This window comes from Lycium ferocissimum, chromosome 7 (assembly GCF_029784015.1).
Source record: "Lycium ferocissimum isolate CSIRO_LF1 chromosome 7, AGI_CSIRO_Lferr_CH_V1, whole genome shotgun sequence".
NCBI classification, from domain to species: Eukaryota; Viridiplantae; Streptophyta; class Magnoliopsida; order Solanales; family Solanaceae; genus Lycium; species Lycium ferocissimum.
In genome coordinates this window covers 54,819,331-54,839,009 of record NC_081348.1, presented here as the reverse complement: position 1 = coordinate 54,839,009, position 19,679 = coordinate 54,819,331, and the positions used below count along the sequence as shown (strand labels likewise).

At 36.1% G+C, this 19,679-nt stretch overlaps 1 protein-coding gene across 1 annotated transcript; it reads right to left on the bottom strand.

The window, feature by feature from the left end:
* Positions 1-15,830: 15,830 nt before the first annotated feature.
* LOC132065685 (zinc finger protein HD1-like) lies at positions 15,831-18,065 on the bottom strand. Its single transcript, XM_059459191.1, has 3 exons — positions 17,615-18,065; positions 16,880-17,056; positions 15,831-16,244 (listed from the first exon to the last, which is right to left on the bottom strand). Exons 1-3 carry the CDS (start codon positions 17,951-17,953, stop codon positions 16,059-16,061), a joined length of 702 nt encoding a protein of 233 aa, XP_059315174.1. The 5' UTR covers positions 17,954-18,065; the 3' UTR covers positions 15,831-16,058.
* Between the last annotated feature and the right edge of the window lie 1,614 nt (positions 18,066-19,679).

Here is a 19,679-nt window from a genome sequence, read left to right as displayed (position 1 = left end):
ATTAATGGTCTCATTTGACAATATATTGAATGTACTTTGATGTAATAAGCCGGTGTAGATAACATCTTAATATAGTCCTCCAGTAGAGATAATCTAATCAATATGTGCCTGTCTTCAATTAGGCCAATTGTACATTTACCTTTTATGCCACACTGATCTAGTATTACATCACTCAATTTTTTTATATCAATTATGTCATAGGCAAACTTACCTATGATTGCATATTGTAGTTTTCCTTGATGATCAACGACGACTTCCAAGTAACATGTGGTTCTCCGTACGAAAACACCGGCTTTAACAGAACTTGCACAGATGGAGTAGGCAGACCAATATTGGGTTTCAATAGATTCGCAAAGTTCATCCCATTAGGCAAAATCGTAGGACTATTATTGGTAGGGCATGTAGAAGTTGCTGCTTTATTAGTCTGCATATTAGGCAAACTAACAATATTGTTAAGGTCTGGTTGTTGTGGATGCTGATATGAAGGAGAAGGCATCACCGGTGGAGGCTGTCCACCGGTACGATTGGCCATGAAGTCCAATGAAGATGATGTTTTTTGGTGGCTAGGGTTTTAGGCTAGAGACCGTTTTGGTTGATTTGGTTCTATCTCTTGGAGTTTAGAAAATACATGTTATTTGCATATGTAAAGCTTTCAATGCCCCTATATTGATTTTATCTTAAAAACAACCCTTTCCCTGGTGAAATTTTCAAATACCTTAGAATCCTGTAGACCGCTTCTTGATGCTCTTCCTTCGGAGAGTGCATAAATTGACTGACTAAGCTTACAACAAAAGCAATATCAGGCCAAGTGCGCGACAAATAGATCAACTTCCTTACCAGTCTCTGATATTGACTTTGGTCAACTGAATTACCTTCTTTGCTTTTGAATTTTATATTCAGATCAATAGGTGTTTCAGCAGCACGCCAACCACTTTCCTATCTCTTTTAAAAGATCTAGCACATACTTCCTTTGTGACACTATAATGCCTTCTTTTGATCTCCCGACTTCCATGCCAAGAAAATATTTCAAACGGCCCAAATCTTTGATTTCAAACTCCGAGGCCAACTGACTTTTTAAATTCTTGATTTCTGATAAGTCATCTCCTGTAAGTATGATATCATAAACATACACTACTAGGATAGTTGTCTTTCCCTCGACTGAATGTCGAATGAACATGGTATGATCTGCTAGCCCTTAAATCTACCTTTGTTTTTTTACAAACTGAGTAAACCTCTCAAACCAAGCTCGTGGTGATTGTTTGAGCTCGTAGAGAGATTTCTTTAGCTTGCACACTCTAGTTCCATACCTTTCTTCAAAACTCGGAGGGGGATCCATGTAGACTTCTTCTTCGAGTTTTCCATTTTTTTAGACTCTTTTTATTAAGCGTACTCAACAACCACACCCACCTGAAATACACAAGAAAACGGCACCATAATCCATACTGTCCCAAGTAATTCCAAAGATGTGCCTCATCCTTACCATTCTCGATCAACTATATCTTTTCTTGACTTTTCAATTCCAATTCCAATTAAATCACAATTATCGTCACCGTTTAACCATTCTCGTACCCACTTAATAAAATACAACAAAATCATAAGTCTTGCCAACTAACCGAGTCAATCCTGGAGATAGTAGCATGTCACACACTCTACACCCTATATTTCTCTTAACGCATTCAACTCTAAAACTGAAATACTCTCTAGAACGAGCGTATCACATACACCGTCCTACTAATGTCCGCACGTACCTTCACCAAGGTGCCTTTGCTCAAATTCCCTCAACTCAAATTTCGAAATGTTCTCTACAACTCGAATTAATTCAAATCTCATCATTAATTCACCACTTTGATGCCTTACTTGTTGAATCGGAACACCCTTAACCATTCGAGTAATTATCCCTTTCATTCGATTAACTCAACCGAGTAGTAACACCACTAGTAATAGGAACTAGCCGAACTTACACAATAGGTACAAGGCTCTCAACCCTAATTCATTATTATATGCAACACCCGATAATTCCTTGAGTACTAAAACTTTATACTTGACCAACACTAGATTCATCCTTATTAGTCAACCACCGGCTCCCATTGGCCCACAGCATACCTAAACTTACCAACTCAACACTAAACCCTTATGTCTATTTTACCACGCATGACCGCAACATAATCCTCAATTCAACTAGTTCTCGATTCCATGATATCCTTATCATTCCTCTAAACACGAAGACCCAATGAACATACCCTTTACTGAAGGACCAGGACCACAGCTGCCCAATATCTTAAGTCTCCACTCGCCACAAGTAACATTGCTTTCTAATCTAAAACCGATAACCACCTTCGTAAAAGAACCCACAAACCACTACCGTATAGTCACGTCGAAACCCAAACTTAACTTTTCACGACTGAATTCGAAATTCACTCTTGTACAAATTGCAACCTTAATCTGACAAACATGTCAGATACCAATTGTTCTGTTCCTAATAATGAAGATTAATCTATCCCAATCCTCCTTTTTATGCCTCCGTCCCATTAACATGAAAAGTACTCATACCAAAATACCCTAAGACATCTTACTTCGCTACGCGTTTCCCACAAAAATCGTCCTTCATGTCCTTATTCTCAACTTCTTTTCTTTATTACTCGCAGTCAGTATACTTTTGCCCAAATCCGATGATCCTTACCAAACTTACATTCGTTCTATGCACACCATCATACTGGACATGTCACTGCTACGGCGGGCTGCTATGATTCCACCGCACCGAGAAAAGGGCGGACATGTCACCACTGGTAAAATTTTGCATGGGATAGTTGCCGGACGCGGGTAACGATGTAATGACGTATGATTGATGTAACGATGCTTGCATCTTATGATAATGTATGTGATGTATTTATGTATGATGAATGTACGTGAAACCGGTTCATATGTAAAGATGGTACGGTGTTATGCCCTCATCTCTCGATTTACGATTTCCGGAGTTATGTTTGTTTCATTTCGCCTTACATACTCGGTACAATGTTCGTCGACGTCCCTTTCTTTGGACGCGTGTTCATGCCCGGTGTAGGCAAGGAGACGGTCTTGCCGATCCCTAGAGTCGATGGGCGGTTTGTGAGCACTCCATCGTCCGAGGTGCTTTGATTATTCTTTTGGTACATATTTGTATATTCACATTTTGGGCACGACGGGTCTGTCCCGTCTATATGTTTAGTATTCCATTAGAGGCTCGTAGTCACGTATGTGTGGGTAGCATGGCCCCATGGCCTCCACGTATATGTATGCGAAATTGTATATATATTATTTTGATAGCCGAAGGGCTTATGTTTATAAAAGTTACGTATCTCAGAAAATGACAGTCTTATATGATTACGAGTATATAGTATGAATGATAGCAGATAAGCGGCAATATGAGCGGTGTTCGGTGGTCAGCCCCGGATACCCGTCGCGGCCCGTAGCTCGGGTCGTGACAATACTACCCTGACGAAGTTGAAAATTATACCCAAAACCAATCATATCCCTAACAAATCATTCTTGTTAAGTCACAAATGCACTTCTGCGACTTCCGAGCAACCCAACACTGAAAATATAGAGACCATGTGACCTCTTGTACCATATCTCCCATTTCTCGAGAAAACCCACACAATGAACGAGTCTCAACCACCATCCCACAAAACATAAACCTCAAGTCATAGCTCAGTGGCGGACCGAGGATTTTGAGTTTGGGGGTGCTCTATTAACTATTTATATCTGTTTCCTTTATATTTTCTATACAGCTATACACTCCGTGACTGAGTTCAATGGGTGCTGGAGCACCCAAAATTTGCTAATGGGTCCGCCCCTGTCATAGCTGGATACTGAACTTAGTCACGCGTCCGAATCAGAAAGCCATATCTAGTACCACACCAAGCCACGTTATAACAAAAGCCGCTCTTATAATAAATTAGGGACTAATTCTAACCATCCGTGGAAGAATAAGATAAGAAAATTCAGATACCAATTGGAATCGACTAGATACCAATTTGAATAAAGTAGCACGAAAGAATGAAAGAATTGGAAGTTTCCTAAATGTCCTATAGCCTCTCGCAGATAGGTACGGAGCTCATCGTACCGATCCGCAAGACTCTACTAGACATGCTCTTGTACTTGTAAGACTGGTAACCTAGGGCTCTGATATCAAGTTGTCACGACCCAATTCGTGAACCGTGATGGCACCTACACTGTCCCCCCATGTAGGCGAACCATTCCCAACTCATTTTAATCATTTACAAGAATTATGCAGAAATAAACAATAATTAAACTAATAGATTCAAATTCTATAAATGATAAGTGCGAAAGAATTAATAAGCCCAAAATTTGGTCTAGACTAGTACAAGAGCCACTATTACATAGATGCAAGTCTGATAGAAAGTAAATACAAATCTCAAATATCAATACTGTCTCAGGAATGCAAAGAAGACAGTTAATTACAAGGAAGAGTCTCCGGGTTGCGGATCTAGTCCAAAAGCTCACCCTGGAATCTCTATCATGTAGACTCGGATCACCCTCGACGATAGGAACTGGAACTAGTAACAAACTCTGCACTCAAAAGAAAAGTACAACAAGAGTAGCATCAGTACAAACAACACGCACTGAGTAAGCATCATAGGCCGACTAAGATTAGTTCGCGCATACAAGCATAAAATCAACAAGATAAGCAGATAGGTACATAATACTCAATCAAAGGTCACAAAATATCCCATAACTGAATCACATCCTAAGAGAAAGTTTCTAAAACCACAAGTCTATCGAGTCTCCATAATCTCAATCGATAATCGTGAATCCAAATCCTGAACCTGGGCAGAGTCACTACTCCGCAATCTGACCCAGTCCATAATCCGATCCATGCCACCACAATGATACTAACAGACCATACCAAATCAGAAATAAGAGCTATATGATGATGCAAAATAAAATGTAATGATGTGCAATTCAATGCAATGCACTGGACAAATACCTCAAACCTGTACACACATGCTAATGGTATTGTTTGCCCAATAGTAATGACCCATGGGGGACCCACGAAGTCCATGTACCCCTCGCTCTGAAATAGACCTCGGATCACGAGTTCTCAAACATGCCATATCCTCACTCCCTGTCAGATGTGCCTTTATACAGATGTTGTATGCAAAATGAGTATTCAAAATATGGTTCAAGTCTAGAACGTCAAGATGAAACATCAACTCAAAGTAAGCATGATCAATCAATGAAATCAAATACCAATGAAAGTGCAAGTTACAATGCCATAACCATAGCAGGACATAGAATAATCAAGTCAACCCTGGATTGAATCATACAAATCCTTTTGATCAACATAAGAGTCTATGACACCCTTTACTTCCACATATAGCAAGTACCCCTCACAACTAAGTCTGGCATCACCAAAGTGTTCCATTTTCTTTCATAGTTGCCATAAGTATTTCATCAATCATTTTCGGACCATTTCCATCATATATGAATGTAGGAATGAGGAATCAGTGCAATAAATGTAAATGAATATGCTATGAAGATCACAAACACCATAAGTTGTATCAAATCTTGCATAACTTCGTTACCATCAGCAATTTATAATCAAGATCTCAATCGAGTCGTATCACAAGTACACATCTAATTCAAGCCTAATCTCATTATCTGATCACAATATGAATCTCAACGTATTTCCAATTCAGCAGTCAATATGGAACATGATCAACCAATAATATCAAGGTCAATGCATACAAGGCACTATGCCACAAGTCATAACAAGACTCAGATAAATCACTCAACAACAGTAAGGATATGTAACCATGTACATCAACAAAAAAAGTATATATTGACTCCTTCCTTCTCATATCATAGCAATACACCTCCGGTTTCAGTACATAAAGTAATGGAGACAAACCCACATAATAAAAATCATACCAACCTAGATAATAATCCAACTAACACCGTGTTCGAAGACCTAATCATGCTTTCTCCCATCAATTCTATACAATATATACGTTTCGCTAATCAAAGTCTAACTAAAGTAAGCTGTAGCCTACATCGAATGCAGAACATAAGCCACGAACTACTCCACACAAGCCTTCTATTTTCGAAGCGTCTCAGAACGGTCAAAGTCTAGCAATATAATGCTAAGTAAACAATAGACCTTCTAATAAATATAGGGACAACATTGGGGAAGAGGACCCAATTACTTCTACCCTTTTCGAATGGTGAAACCATCATTAAATGGTAAATTTATCATAATCTCAATCCCAACAATCATAATCTTACAATTTATGGGTTCTAATCAATTTAATCCTTCCAAAACAGATTTTAGTCCAAAGTTCCCCTTTTTATTAGAACCCTAAGTCTCAATACACAATTCCCAACACAATTAACCAATTTCCCATCCTAGAAGGTGATTACCCACCCTCCTAGATGATTAAACAACAATAAAATCAACAACCCGTCAATTATTCTAGGGTTTAACAATTCTAGGGTTCTAGTCTTTTCATTCACCATTAAAGAACCTTAACTAGCATAAGAAATCAAAGATGATAAGAGAATGAACAAAGAAAAGGGTTAAGACTTACCTTTAAAGGAGAACTTCACCCTAGCCTTAGAAAATCACCTCTCACTTTCTTAGGAACTGCTTTTGGGGTTTTGTGGTTAATGACTTCGAATTTTGCAATATAAAAGTGGGTTTTTGTCTCCCATCGACTGCTGCAGTAGCCATTATGTTCGCTGCAGCGGTCTGACCATCCGCTGCGGCAGACCTCATTAATTCCCCCAACCCTGCAGCGGTGACCATCGGTGCCAATGTGGCGGACTCGCTGCAGCGGTCGCATCCGACTAGTAACCTCTGGTTTTTCACCAGATTTCACCTAAAATCCCAATATCAATCTGAGGCCCTAAAGACACAAATCAAACAATGCACAACATACAATCAAATGCCTCAGTTTTTAGAATTCTAACTCTTTAAGTTTTCATTAGACTTACACCTAGTCTTAGAAATGAACTTGCAAGGGTAAAATGGTCAAAATGCTTAACGACCTAGTGGGTCGTTACAGTTCTGATGAGAGTCCTTGGTCTCTTTTTCTTGGTTCCGGTTTCTTCTCGAGTAAACGTGTAGTTCCTTTGTTTGTTCTTTGTAGTTGTATCATGAAAAGACTCTATTTTCTTAGTTTTTTTCATTTTCATTATTTAAGTTGTGAATTGTTACCTTATCCAGGTTAGTATTAACAAAAATACTATTTCCCGCATTTATCACAAAACCTAGACCATTTTGTTTCTCAGATGTGAGGTCAAGAGGATCCTTATTATCCCTCGAATCTTCACTTTGTTTCTCCCCCTGAAGATGAGTTCCAAAAACAATTGAGATAAAAAAAAAATAAAAAAAATAAAAGTGACAATAATCTTCCTGGTATTTGGGTCATAACACTAGTATTTGTTGATTTGTGAATATCTGATCTCCAAGCGTTCATTTTTGGGTCTCCTGGTTTAGGCTTTCTCGTCTCTCCAGTTAGATGCCAAAGTTTTCCTCGACCATCAATTTCCAAGCGGACAGATTGCGTCCATTCCAAATAATTCTTGTCATTCAGCTTGTGAAAAGTATGCTAAAAAGTCAAATAAGAGGAATCGCCGCCTTGGTCCATTGTTTTCTCGATCAGAACTTTGTTAACAGAACTCTCAGCTTCTATCGATATCGTTGGGTGAAGTTACCCAGTAAATGTTGTTTTAGTCATGAGCAACACTAAGACTATAGCTGCTCTAATACCATGTAAGTTTTGGTACCAAAAAGTGTTGTTCTTTATTCACCCGTAGATGTACAATTTATAGTAGGGAGAAAACAAACAAACTAGCAATACCATCCCTTGATTCTTGCTGATTCTCATAATCAACGGATGATTTATTTGATCTGATTTCCTAAAATATATAATAGCATATCACATCTGATTTTATTAGATCAGTTTAGATCCTACAAAATCAGATCTGATCATGCTCAGATATTCACAAATCAATAAAAGAAAACACTAAATTTTTTGTATATCTATATATTTAAAGCCTCGGATTAAAATTTAGCTTTAGGCCACTATTGAAACTCCTTTGTAATCACAATGATCTTAGTGTGTGTTGTGCGCGCATTGACGATACATAGAAAGATCGATCCAAAAATGTTGCCTGCCCATACTTGCATCCCTCCCTGTAAATGTGTAGTTTGTGGCTCTTGAGATAATCAAAGGTACATAAAGTTCTAATTGTATCTTTTGAAATCAATAACCACATGTTACAATGATGTTCGAAATTTTAAGTTTATTCCCCTGAGGACCATGAGTTGTTATACAGACTAAATCCCGCGTTTTGTTGTCGGGCCAAGGTTGTCCATCCAGCCCCCCCTCATCTGCGTATATAAGGAGGGGTACATGGAGATTGTCCCCTTGAAGCTGGTCTTACATACATGCAGCCGGACATCGACGTTAATCTGCAAGACCTGAAGTTAACAAAAGCGAAGGCCGGGTTGACATTTGACGAAAGCGCTAAAATTCTGCCTAGGCGTGAGGGAAAGCGCAGGACCGGGAAGAGTGGAACTAGTGGCTTGGTTACGTGAAATGAGAAAGATGTTGGCAAGCACTAATATTATCATATTATATGAGCGGATTGGATTGATTTTGAATGATCACTTTGCAGCACTTTTATTTCTTTTCTGCTGCTTTCTCGGCTGTTATTAACTTTCTTTTCTGCTACTCCAAAATTGTATTTTGGGTGATTTAGGTTGAAAGGATGAAACATGAGGGAAGACAAGTTAATCATGAATCATGATTATGTCGAAATTTTCCAAGAGGCAGATTCAAGATTCTAAAAATTAGTGGATGTTGAGTACCATCACTCATTCTTCCTTTGTGATAATCAGGGTGATCTTAGTCTGTGTGCGAACACACATTGATTAATTTATACTTTTATGCATAGAGGGATCACTCCAAAAATATTGGCTGCCCATACTTGCATCCCTCCCTCTATATGTGTAGTTTGTGGTCCTCTTGAGGAAATCAAAGGTACATAAAGGATCTATTTGTATCTTTTGAAATTAATAAAGACATGCTACAATGACGTTGAAGTTTTGAGTATATTCCATGAGGACTCATGCCCCGGGCTTTTAGTATTATATGTCAAGAGTATTGCTCTATTGATGCTAAAGCTATCATGTGCTTCCATTTTCATTATCATGGGAATGACAAGGATTTGTCTGTTGTTGCATGGCATTTTAGACGGTCACTGCGCTTGATCATTTGCTTTTGTTGTGCATAGGTCTAACAGTAGACATGCTTTTTCCCCAGATAGTAGGGGTCTTTAGAATCTTGCTGATAGCCATATTCCCTTGAAAGTGTCTTCTTTGTTTCCTTTACTATTATTATTTGTTTATCTTTGGGATGAAACTGGCGCCCAAGATCAGTTTTCTTTTGGTTGGTATTTGTTGTTTGCAGGGATTTTTAAGTTCCCAGGGCTGAGAATTTGTTATGTATCGCTCATGAACTACTATCAAAAATCTACTTTGTTTTCATTTTGTTTGTGGGCAATGACTATATATTCAGTCAGACTTTATGGGATCCTTTGAAATTATGGACTGACAAACGAGAATTCTCCATTCTCTAAGTTTCTGTTATTTGAAGCAAGTTTCTAGTAAGAGAATGGGTCTTCAGCATAACTCAAACCCAAAAGCTAATAGTTCAAGAGGTAAAAATTGTACAAGACCATATAAAAGGACAAATGATCCAAGCCCTAATCAATGTGGAATTCACAACTCCCACACACGCTTAAGACTGGATATTTGGAGCGTGAATAATTTAATATGGAGGCCAAACATCGAGTAAACCATGAATGGACTGGCTCTGATATCCAAGGATGGAGCTAGGTGGATGAACCCCCTTCACCAAAAAATTACACTGTATATACAAGGTAAAATTTTGGGTTTTACGGATAAATAGTTTATAATGAACCCCCTTGACACAGTTGAGATGCTCGGTTCAGTGGTTGAGGGGCTTCATTATTTCGCCAACGTCATAGGATCGAGCCTCGCTGACTTCCCTCTCTTGCAGTATTTACTGATTTTTAGCTTTGCATACTTTTAAGGGCTCGTTTGGTATGATGGATAGAGAAAAATAGTCCTGGGATAAAAATTAGTACTGCCTTATCCCACGTTTGGTTGGAAAAAAAAACTCGGGATAACTAATCCCGGGATTAGTTATCCCTGGATTAGAATGTTTTTTTATCCCACCTTGAGGATGGAATAACTAATCCCGAGATAACTTATCCCGGGATTAGTTATCCCGGGATAAGCTGTTTCCAACCAAACGAGCCCTAAGAGTTTTAACTATACTTTGCTAGAGAAAAGACCCAAAATGGTCCTTTAAATTTGGACTTCCACTTGAAATAGTCCCTATTATTTGAGGTGGAGCACTAATAATCCTTCATCTTTCAAATAATGGAGCACATTTAGTCCTAACTAACTTAGAGAACTGCGCACTTTTGTTATTTTATTTTTTGTTGAATATTGAGTATGTCTAATAATGTTAGTAATTTAGTCCATTACTTACACCTCTTTCATGAACCTTCACGATTTTTAAAGTAATATTTGACTGAAAGGACACTTATTCGGAAGAAAAAAATTAAGAAGTTAAAATAAAATAAAATGCGCAAAGTGAGAGGGAAAAACACAAGAAATTTGAAGTAGCGCTAGATGTAGCAGGGCAAAAGTAGGAAAAAAATGTTAAATTAGGCATGACAAGGCGAGTACAAATTTAGCGGGTTAAGATTAGATCCCCCCACCCCCACCCCCACCCCCACCCCCACTCTCCGCGGCTCTTCTTCATATTTTGAACCCCCTCGTGAAAATCCTGTCTCCACCACTGTTGATATCATGATAAGAAAATATTCACTATATTTTTTTGTCAAGGACAGAGCCTACCACAAGACTACTCTTTTTATTGGCGATAACTTTTAAAAGACAAAATGGACATTGAGCCTAACTCTACCTCCAAAGCTAGCTCAAGAGGTGATGATTACCGAAGAAAAGTTGAAGATACAATAATTCAAAGTCATAGCGGACGTGGGACTCAACAGTTTCAGTTTTAGATTCATGACTCATGCACCAGACTATGGCAGGGGAAAAAGAAAAGGTGGACTAAGATGAAGCTATAAATAAAGTTTAGCATAAGTTAGAATATAAAATAGAAATACTCAAACATGAGTAGGTAGCTTATTTTATTAGATTATGTCTCCTAAATAGATGATCAGTGGGTAACCCACCGCCGTCCGACCAGAATGTATCGGCCAGCCTCCCTACTTCTAGGGGCCAATTTTGATAGTTAGTAGCCTTTGAGTAAAGAAAGTCCAGATTCTGGTCTGTCAAATTTGTCCATGATTATAACTATACTTCAACTCATCATTCAGTAACATGAGAAACCAAATGATTAGTGCAAAAGGGATACTCATAATGGTTTCATTTATAATTTTAAAACTAGCATTACAAACTTATTAAAGCCAAATATGCTCTTTCAAGTTTCAAAGATACACCTGAGAAGAATAGGGAAAAGCTATTGTCACCTTCAGCTATTAAACAACACAACTAGTTGTACTTAATTTTATATCACTCGTCCCTCCAGGATTAACTTTTCCTTGATGGTGGGGATACTTTTTTAGAACTTTTGTATTTAAAAATGTGTGGAGTCTCTTGGTCTTAAAGAAACATAGAGAATTAGAAATCATATTGCTGATTGTACTGTATTTCTATTCCCCCCTCCCCCACCCCCCACCCAGCTGAATACTGCAGGTACAGAAAATACATTAAGGGGTTGTTTGGTCTGTGGGATAAATAATTCCACACTTGGTTGGACTTTTGATTTCGGGATTAGCAATTTCAGGATTATTTATTCCACAATTGAGGAATTCTTTTATACCACTCTCAATGAGGGGTAACATTCCCATGATTAATGATCCCGGGATAAAACATCAAAATGACAAAGATGCCCTTCTCCGTAGCTCTTCTCCCAAAGTCCTTTTAAGAAATTCAAGGTTAAAATTGAAAATAAAAGTTTATCCCAATATGTCTAGTGTAAACAAAACACATGTTTTATATATAATCCGTATATCCTATTGTTAGTCTAATAAATCAAACATTTACTAAAAAAAATATATCACCCAAATACTTCCTCGTTATTTGATTGGAAAAGGGCCAAATATACCCCTGTACTATTGGAAAACGGCCAAATATACCCCTTGTTATATTTTGGATTCAAATATACCCATGTCGTTATACTATTGGTTCAAATATATCCCTCTTCCGTTAAAGTTGTTCACCTTGGACATCCTATCCTACATGGCACTGATGTGGATGCCATGTGGCATTGCCACCTCATCACCCTAACCCAATTTACTTCAACCCTCTTTCACCACTAAAATGTTCACCCCCTCCACCACCATTGCCACTGTTACTGCCAAATTGTGGCAAGTGCAGTTGTAGAGCAAGGGTGACAAACAAATCTCGCAATCTGAAAACGAAGCAATGCCTAGAGAATTAGTTCCACAATAACACAACTTGTAAAACAGGATGTTACTTAAAACCGAACTGAGAGATGAAACTTAAAGTGCTTGTAAAACAGGATGTTACTTAAAACGGAACTGAGAGATTAAACTCAAAGTATTTGTGTCTAACCCAATCATACTGATTTGCACGACCAATAAAAATACCAGAAGACAAGCCCAAAATGGAAAATCAAACTCCATCCCAAGGTCTTCAGTTATGATTGAAAAACCCACCCATGGCGGATAAGTAAATATCGAGAAGTCATGAAATATACATTCTCAATGTTAGAACATCACCATTCAAAAATTTATGCTACTTACCTAAGCACACAGTAGATAGAGTAACGGTGGCAATGGTGGTGGAGATGGTGGAAATTTTAGTGGTGGAAGAGGGAAGAAGTAAAATGGGTTAGGGGTGATGAGGTGGCAACGTGCATCCACGTCAGTGCCACGTAGGATAGGATGTCCAAGGTGGACAATTTTAACGGAAGAAGGGTATATTTGAACCAATAGTATAACGACAGAGCTATATTTGAACCCAAAGTATAACGAGGGGTATATTTGGCACTTTTCCAATAGTACAGGGGTATATTTGACCCTTTTCCGTTATTTGATTCTCGTATTACAATTCATTATAACTTGTTCATGACGGAAAGACCCCTTCCAACGGCCGCAAATCTTTTTTCACTTGAAGCTGTTCTTCGGCCTCATTTGTTTTTATTAAGATGAAGACATTTGAATTTGAATGTATATCTGAATATTAAGGTGCGCATTAAGATTTAAATGTCAAATCTGAATACACATCTGAATATTAAGATGTCGTATTAAGATCTAAATGCTAAATTTGACTGGTTGTGTTTTTTAACATTTGAATGTGTAAAATTTATCTTTATTTAAAATTTACTCCTATTAAATTTAAAATTTAATAATTTACGAAATTAAATCTAATAACATATCAACCAAAATATTTTTTTTAAATTATATAACAATGGTGGTGATCCTGGCTAGTGGAGGTGGTTGGGATGGTGTTGGCTAATGGTGATGTTTTGGATAGTAGCTAGTGATAATGGTGGCCGGTAGTAGAAGTTGGTGGTAGTAGTTGGTATTGACGGTTGATAGTTGGATGACAATGATAGTTAATGGTGGTGGTGAATTACGATGGTGGTTGGAATATATAATGATGATCGCTGGTGGTAATTGTCAGTAGTGATTTGTGCTTGTTGTGGTAATGATGATTGTAAATTGTGGCTAGTGGTAGTAATTGACAACGGTGGTCGTTATCGCTAATGGTGGTCGGAGGTGGTGATAATATAAATAATAGTGGACGACGATGACAGTAGTTCATAATGATGGGTATGGTGGTAGTGGTGAATGAATGTTTTTGTAGAAATATTTTAATAGACATTTTAATTGTATTAAAACTTTGTTATAGATTTTAATTATTTGGGCCTATTTAGACTCACTAAGTGGTTGTAACATAAACAAACAAATGCATTTAATAATTAAGATCTGAATGATTAAGATTCTGCTTAAAAACAAATAAATTTAATGACTGAGCTATGAATGATTAAGATTAAGATTAAGATTTTCATGAAACCTTAGTTGTGTTCAATAATTCGTTTTAAAGGAAATAGATTCAAGATTTTAAATCAGTAAACATGGACCAGTCTTGTACTCATTCTATTGACAATAGGTACATGGGTGGTGTAAGTAGAAAGAAAGAAATTGGCCAAAAATGGGACATTTTGGGTTCGAAAAGGAACCTATTTTGGCTCAACTCTTCTGAGTTTTCGTGCTTAGTTAATGCCCAATTTAATATGTACCTTAGTTGTTTCTAGAAAATTAAGCAGTGTTGGATAAGATGAGGATGAAAGGAGCACTAAACTTTTGTTTGCCAAATCGCTATCAACTTCCTTTGATCATAAACTTGTTTGAAACATCTAAAGATGTGTAAATAGACCAACACTAGTCAAGTCATTATTTGGTTAATTTCTTGAAAGGATTTGTGGTGAGGCACTTAAATATGTTTTTTGTTTAGTTGTTATTATGTTATCCCATGTAATCATTTTTATCAGGTTGCCGATTAATGTTTATAATAAAAATTTATATATAACTACCTTATTAGTTACTCATATCAGGTTTATAATTAGTACTTACAATAGAAATTTTGCATGTAATTATCTTATAAGTAATATGATTGTATAGGAATTTTTTTATATAACAGTGCACATAACTTAAACTCAATAATTATTGTCCCACAAGGGAAGTAGTAGTTGGCATTGCCTATTGAGAATGCTTTATGTTGCCTTAATGAACTTGTCTGCCTCGAAAGTGATAGACAAATGTTAATTAGGTAATAAGCACCAAGTATGAATATTTCTTGATGCTCATGAATAGTGCTATCCATTGAAACAATCAGTTTTATTTAGCTGTCATTCTTCTGGCCACAATTATCGTTTTAATTTTGAACACAAATCTTCCTCAGCAGAACAATTTCTGTAGACTAGAGCGATTGATGTTGAAGTATTACCGGATGAGTTATGATTAGTGAAATAACATTGGAATCTGAATTTAATCAAAGTAGGATCTTTATTTATACAGCATATAATCAAATTAGGATCATGACTATATACTGCGACTATTACTTCTATTTCACGGTTAAAATAGACAAAAATCATGGATTGGATCCATGGTCTAGGGAATTTGAATTATCATGCATGTAGTTGTAATTTCATTTTCATCACGCTTATTAATATATATTTTTAATAAAAAATATTCTCTTCTCTTACTGATCATTATTTATGAATACTTTCTCTTTTTAACTACTAGTATATATGATATCTGACAAATTTACTAATCCAATTAATCCTAGTTTACGTTGTGTTGAACCCATTAACAGGGGAAGCTCTCCTTACACTACTAAAAAGAGTGAAACTTCCGCCGAAGTACTTTCCATTGGAAATTTGTTGGGAACGTTTCTGAAGTACTTTTCCTAATTTTAGACGGAAATGTTCATTGGAAATTCCTGATTTTTAAATAGTGCTATCAGAGGTTTCTCCATTCATGACTGGGCTCAAAGTTAAGACCTTTAATTAAAGACGAAGAGATCCATCCATCTCCCTGCAACCCTTCCTTTGGTGATATTATTCACAAACTCACTTGATGTGAAGATCTAAAAGAACCCCATGCATGGTCCACATATATAAGTCTTGCATGGACCCTGGAAATACACAACTCTAAGACTTGCAAATAGAAGCTCCAAATAATGGACATTTTTTAATCATTATGCAAATAAGCCACATGTACATAACACCACCAACCTAATCTCAATCCTAAAACAAATTCTTGATTAAACATCACTAATAAAACTTAGGAAACAAATAACTGCCACACAATTAAAGACTTCCTTAACAATAAAACTTGAGGAACTCTTTCTTCTTTTTCTTTTTCTAAAGTTTTTCTCCCTTTACTTTGAATACATATGATTATGGAATAAGGTTTGATGAAAAGGCATCAAGAAATCCAATCCAATTCTCATCATTCTCTTCCCCTTCCTCTAATCTTGATTGATTCCAATATTCGTTCTGAGGATTCCTCTCAATTTCATCATTTCTTGCAAACCTTCCTCTTATGCGAGGTCTACTGTCTGCCAAAGTTTTCCTGCACTCATACTGATATTTGGCCCAAAAAAATTGGTGTGAGATTTAACATCAGGAATCAGCAATAGACTATGTATATCGCTAAACATAAAAAATAACAATTAATCTTATTTAACGATGAATAGCGACAGATTAGTAACGAATTCCGTAGGTTTTTTTTTTTTTTTTTTTTTTTTTTAAGTGAGGTGTGTGAAAGATACAGTAATTTTTATGTCATTTGAAAGTCCTTGCTGTGGCCCCTAAAGCGCATTAACTTTTAAAAGACATATCACAAGTCTTGTAATGCACATGGTACGTGCTTTAATTATATGCATGTGTATAAACTATCCAGAATAATATACTTTCGTCTCATATACTGAGTCGTAATCAGTAAGTATTTTATTATGGATTTAACTCACATAGTAATGATTAATGACAACATAACTATTTTTTATACATTATTTGTGCAATTTAACTTGTTTAGTACTAGTAAATCACTATTTTAATCTAATTACCAATAAATCATTTTCATCGAAGTTTAGCCGTAATTACCTTATAAGTACTTAAAGTATGAATTGTTTTACACTATTAATACATAGAACTTAAATTCTTTTTCTTCTTAAGGATCAGTACATGGTATAAATATGTCATACACGTGAATTACTTACCTTGATCTTCTTGTTAAAATTTCTTTGATTTCTCTTGCTTCTGTATCTTTCAATCCGCTCTTTCTTCTCTTCAGGACTGTATCTGCAAGCTTTATTCATTCCTTCGATTATACTGTTACTCTCACTAGATAAAGTGCTTTCTGATCTGTGATTATGTTGCATCAGTAGGTGCATTACCTGTTGCATATATATGTAATTGGAAGTTAGCGAGTTAATCAACTAATCAAGTATATGACTAAAATATTTTTATGATAGGATAAAACTTATATGCATTAATAGTATACAAAGAAAGTTCACATTATCAATGTACTTTAACATAGCGTAACAAGTAAGAAATCTTATTTTCTAGGTTAATAATATTATTTTTATGATAGTTAACCATATTTATCTTTTAGGTGACCGAACAATGCGTTTTTTTTTTTTTTTTTTTTAACTATCCCCGTAAGTTAAATTTTTTAAGATATGAGTTACACACTAATTCATAAAAGAATCTTTATGTTATAACGTCTCCTAAAGAGTAACTACCAGTAATCATCCACAAACCGTAGAATTGGTAAAATGGAAAGTAAGGTGTTTACATGCTAAAACAAGTAACTAAAGTGAAATGAAAATAGTGTAATTATAAAATAAATCCTTTAAATAGATTCTATATATAAGAATTTTTTACATTAGAATATCAACATATAAGACTCTTTAAAATGTGGGATTTATAATCATGAAAATAAGATAGTCTACCTGCAAATCGCCAGTGCTTGAAACCTTTCTGACGGAGCTAGTTTCCGAGTCAATAAAACCAGTGGGAGAAGAAACAAGTGGACAAAATCCGTCCATATTTCTGACAAGCGAGTGACTACTTATGCTTCTTTGAAGCAAAGTTGTTGGATGATAGCTTGTAACTGAACTAGCAGGAGAATCGTAGCTGCTACTACTATTATAACCAAATTCTGACTTCAATGGGGATAGTGAGTCAAATTCAATATTTACTGAAGGAATGGCCAAAGGTAAAGGAGTGGGAAAATGGTTATACACATAATCAGAATTGTTCTCCATATGATGATTGTTGTATCCGTACATAGTGTAGATGTTTTTGTGTTGGGATGATTTTTTTTGAAACTTTTGAAAGAAAGAAAGAAAATGAAGAATGTGGAAATGAGTGAAGATGATTTGAGATTGTTATGAGAGGGAATTGGTGTGTGAATACCTTCTTAAAGGAAACGGACGTCTTGGAATGTGACGATGAAGTGATGTCATTTTTCTTGAGAGGCGTTGACTTGATACGTTGGCCTACATGTCGCTACAATAGCACTTTTCTTTTTCAAAATCATATGGTATTTGAAATTTATTGATTCGACTAATTTTAATTTGCGTACATTACTCTCTGAGACATTGTTATAGTGATAGGATTAAGAGAGGGAGGTGTAAGGAGAGAAAATAGACCTCTTAATAAATGAACCTTGGCATTGAACTACTTTGAAACAAGTCTGTTTTGTTCCTATCTCAAGGAAAGATTTCTAACTTTAATTTCTCTGCCGCTATCTCATGCCACTTCTTCTTTCTCTGAATCGATTTCTGGTGTCAGTCAATTAAGATTCGCCATCAATAGAGTGAAGAGGGGGTCACTAAATTGATACTGAATACATGGCAGAGAGATTATATGGACAAGAGAGGTTATTCAGATGGTAACCACCCTTCACCTCTAACCCGAAGATTGTGGATTCGAGTAACCAAGAGAGCAAAAAGAAAGGGAGCTCCTAAGGGAGGAGTAAAAGAGAGAGAGAGAGAGGAAGAGAGAGAGGAAGAGAGAGAGTATATGACCACAGGTAAATTCTACTAATGTAAAAAAAATATTATACTGTTAATTTTAATTTTTTTTGGATTAATATATAAGTTATATATAGTTGTTATTTTAAGGAAATTTGACACTATTAGCATAATTACGCCAACTGTGACATGTTGCCAAATCAAAATTGATATACACAATTACCATCAAACTTATAGTCTAGTGCCATCTGTTGGAATTTCCCCTATATTAATAGAGGTGTTCGGTTCTCATTAGTCATTGCTCCTTTCCACTTCCTCATGTACGAGTATTAATAGAAAACTAATACTCCCTCCGGATCAAAAAAAGAATCTATTTAGTCTTTTTTTTCTTGGATAAAAAAAATAATCTACTTAGCAAATCAAGAAAGAATTAACGTTATTTTTTCATATTTGTCAGAATTAACTTTGTTTTTCCATATTTGTCCCTATTAAGTGTTATATGATCAAATCCCAATACCTATTTAATTAGGGGTAGTTTATTCAAATTATCTATTTTTATCTAAAAGTTAGTATTTTCTTAAGGGGTGTGCAAATATTTAAGTGGGATTTTTTTTTTATCCGGAGGGAGTACTATAATTAACAATGTAGTCAAACTATGAAGCTCTGACTTCATAAAAGCAACTTTTTCTTTTCTCAAGTTTTTTTTTTTTTGCGTGGGGGAGGGGTTGTGGTATAGCGGTGGTCCAATGAATCTCTTTGAAAGTAGCTTAATAATCTGCCTCACAGAGACATCAATTCCTACCCAACTTGCGTTTTGAAAATAGAAACAATATAAGACCCCACCACTTAAGTCCTAAGCTTTCAAAAAAAAAAAAAAAGAGGGATCAATTTTTTGTAAAAAATAAATCAAATCATATATTTTAATCTCTAGCCATGTGACGGGCAATATAAGATCTTAATCATTTTGTTATGTCTATATTAGGTTAGGGATTATAATATCATGACTATTAATCATCATTAGAGCGACATAATACGGTTC

Bases quoted from the DNA above. Each gene is read 5' to 3' on its own strand.
- LOC132065685 (XM_059459191.1), bottom strand. From the start codon at position 17,953: ATGTACGGATACAACAATCATCATATGGAGAACAATTCTGATTATGTG. The intron at 17,057-17,614 runs GTAGACTATCTT...TATATGCAACAG, and splicing joins CAAGCACTGGCGATTTGCAG to GTAATGCACCTACTGATGCA. The intron at 16,245-16,879 runs GTAAGTAATTCA...GCCAAATATCAG, and splicing joins ATTTTAACAAGAAGATCAAG to TATGAGTGCAGGAAAACTTT.